The following is a 2,883-nucleotide window of genomic DNA, read 5'->3' as shown; positions in this document are numbered from 1 at the left end:
GTTGCGAACTGCCGAATTAATAGATTCGAAAGGTGTATTGTCAAATGCCCCTTCAATATCTAAAAAAGCTGCCAAAGCTAGATCTTTGTCGTCCATTGCCCTCTCTATCCTAGAGACTAGGCTATGAAGGGCTGTGTCGACTGATCTGCCTGCCTGATAGGCGTATTGGTACCTGTGCAGAGGATTTGCCCTCAATACCCCGTCCCTTATATGCCTGTCAACTATTCTCTCCAACGTTTTCAGGAGGAAAGATGTTAAACTTATCGGGCGATATGCCTTTGCCTGGGCATACGATGGACGCCCTGGTTTAGGAATAAACGCCACGTTCGTCGATCTCCATGCCAGCGGTATATAACCAAGTGCAATGCTGGCTCTGAAGACGTGAATTAAGACCGGAGCTAGACAGTCCACCCCCTGCTGTAGCAGTACAGGTAGGATTCCATCGGCTCCTGGTGATTTAAATGGGTCAAAAGAACTTATTGCCCATCTTATTCGTGACTGACTCACCACCGTCTTGGCAACCTCCCAGTTCTGTCGAGACCCGGTCGTTACCCTCTGCTGGTGATTCCAGTCATATTCATCTCCATGATTTAATAACCTGGAGCCTGGAAAGTGAGTATTTAGAAGTAATTCCAATGTCTCCCTTCCAGTTTTGGTATATTCCCCACTCGGTGCTTTGAGAGACCCGAGTTTCGTATGTCCGTTCTTAGAGAGAAGTCTCTGGAGTTTAGCACACTGTGGGACACTATCAATATCCTCACAGAACTTCCTCCATGAGTCTCTCTTCGCTTTTCTAATTTCTTTATTATACTCAGTGAGGGTTGCTCTATAAGTCTCCCACTCTCCTGTCCGCTTTGCTCTATTAAATAGTTTTCTTGTCTGTCCCCTCAACTGCGTGAGTTCCTTGCTCCACCAGGGTACGGTGTGCTTATCGGACCTCACTTTGATAGGACAGCTGTATTCATATGATCTTGTGACGGCGTTTTGGAGTTCCTCCACGGCCCTCTCAAGATCATATGTGTTCCTTAGTTTTGTACAGATTTCCCTAGTCCTGGCCTGTAACTCCGTTCTATAGGAGTCCCAGTCAGTTCTTTTTGGGTCTCTGTAGGTTCTTACTTGCGGATTATAATCCGTTATAATTTCAAAGTGGATATGTCTATGATCCGACATTGACGGCTCATTCGACACATGCCACCTCGCAATATTATTACATATCGGTCCCGATCCCACTGTTATATCGATGACTTCACTTCTATTTTTTATAACAAAGGTGGGCTCGTTCCCGACATTCAAAATCTCTAGATTATAACTAAAAAGAAAATCTAGTAAAGACTCACCTCGATCGTTGACATCGCTGCTTCCCCACACCGTATGGTGTGAGTTAGCATCACATCCCACGATGAGTTGTTTCTTCTCCTTCTCGCACCAGGCCACCAGGTCCCTCAGTTCCCTGGTTGGAGGAGATTCTTTCTTATCGTAAGGGAGGTACGCTGAGCAAACTACCAGTTGTCTCTGCGTTCCCTCCGATACATAAGTCACTTCGGCCGCCACCAGGTCATCCGTGCAGAACCCTGGAAGAGGAAAAATATTAATACTACTCTTGTAATAAATACAAGCTCTAGGTCTAGTTTGGTGGCCACAATACAGTAAGCCACCATTACTTACCTGCAATCCTCTGATCCGGGATCCATGTACCCAAGGCTCCTGGATCAAAGCTAAATCCGCATTTACGCGCGCCACACTGGCACAGAGAGCAGCAGATGCCGCTCTACTGTGCTGAATGTTCGCTTGTATTACCTGGAATTTGACCAGATAATACAGATTTTGGTCCCTCCTGATCTTCATCAGAAGGTCCCAAATCTACCCTGCCCTTCTCCAGGTTCCTAAAAAGGACCCTGGTGAAGTTCAGAAATGGTCTGAAGCCCTCCTTCTGAAGTACCTTCACACTCATCTCATCTACTGAGAGGACTAGGGTCTGGCCCTTCTCCTCAACCTTGCGGTTGATTAGCCTCCAGGCCCCGTCCTCAATTTCCCGTTCTGGTTTTCCAGACGGCGCATGATGGTTTCCGGTTCATCAGGATGACCCGGAATCCATACGATGAATTTAGTGAACTTAGGTAGGTCCCTAGGCTCAACAGCGCTGAGTCTAGCCCCCTCCCAAGGCACCAAGCTCGCCGTGGTCGTCTTCAGCCATTGCAGGCAATTACTATTGATTATAAAAAATCAGCTGATATTTATTGATTTGTGAATTAATTAAATGAAATATAAAAGTACGTACATAATATTTAGTAAGTAGTTCTGGAAAGGCGGGTTTTCTGCATTTTTTTCTGTCAAATTGTAAATGTACTTTTTCTTCCGGTTTCTCCCAAAAAGGGCCATGGGAAAAAACCAAATATGTATTTTTAACTCTACATATAGTAACATTGATCTTGAAATTAAGTACGTAGTTTAGATGCGTTTAGATGTTACGGCATTTTAATTAATAGTTTGATTTTCAGAAGACGTCAATGCAGTCGTCAATGGTTGAACAATTTCTGGACTGGTTGTCACGTCCTTGATTTAGAATGCTCAACGTTAACGAGAGACATACCCTTCTTTCTCTTCTTCGGAAGAAACCCTGAGGAGATTAAGTCCGTTGGCCCATATTTATAAGTAACTTACTTTGTAGTGTATACAGGGTGATTCATTAACAATGGGAAAATCGAAAGCTGAAGATACTACACGTGAAATGGTGACCATTGGCGCAAACATGCCTTATCCGAAAGTTGATAGTTTCGGAACTACAGGGTGTTGAAAGTTAAAATTTTAAATCGTTTTTCTGCGATTATTCTGAAAATAGGTAGGTTAGGAACTTGAAAATTTGTGAAACTATATTTTTTTAGG

The 2,883-nt window shown here is 44.0% G+C and overlaps 1 protein-coding gene across 1 annotated transcript; it reads right to left on the bottom strand.

Annotated features, from left to right (window-relative positions):
- Positions 1 to 307: 307 nt before the first annotated feature.
- LOC111693073 lies at positions 308 to 1,951 on the bottom strand. The gene is made up of 3 exons (XM_023457207.1): positions 1,798 to 1,951; positions 508 to 1,571; positions 308 to 373 (listed from the first exon to the last, which is right to left on the bottom strand). Exons 1-3 carry the CDS (start codon positions 1,949 to 1,951, stop codon positions 308 to 310), a joined length of 1,284 nt encoding a protein of 427 aa, XP_023312975.1.
- Between the last annotated feature and the right edge of the window lie 932 nt (positions 1,952 to 2,883).

The sequence above is a fragment of the Anoplophora glabripennis genome, unplaced genomic scaffold (assembly GCF_000390285.2).
Source record: "Anoplophora glabripennis isolate ALB-LARVAE unplaced genomic scaffold, Agla_2.0 scaffold39, whole genome shotgun sequence".
NCBI classification, from domain to species: Eukaryota; Metazoa; Arthropoda; class Insecta; order Coleoptera; family Cerambycidae; genus Anoplophora; species Anoplophora glabripennis.
The sequence above is the reverse complement of the archived record's forward strand: the minus strand, read 5'-3'. Positions and strand labels throughout refer to the sequence as shown.

Bases quoted from the DNA above. Each gene is read 5' to 3' on its own strand.
- LOC111693073 (XM_023457207.1), bottom strand. From the start codon at position 1,951: ATGAGTGTGAAGGTACTTCAGAAGGAGGGCTTCAGACCATTTCTGAAC. The intron at 1,572-1,797 runs GTAATACAAGCG...TTCCTCTTCCAG, and splicing joins ATTATCTGGTCAAATTCCAG to GGTTCTGCACGGATGACCTG. The intron at 374-507 runs GTGAGTCAGTCA...TCACGTCTTCAG, and splicing joins GGGAGGTTGCCAAGACGGTG to AGCCAGCATTGCACTTGGTT.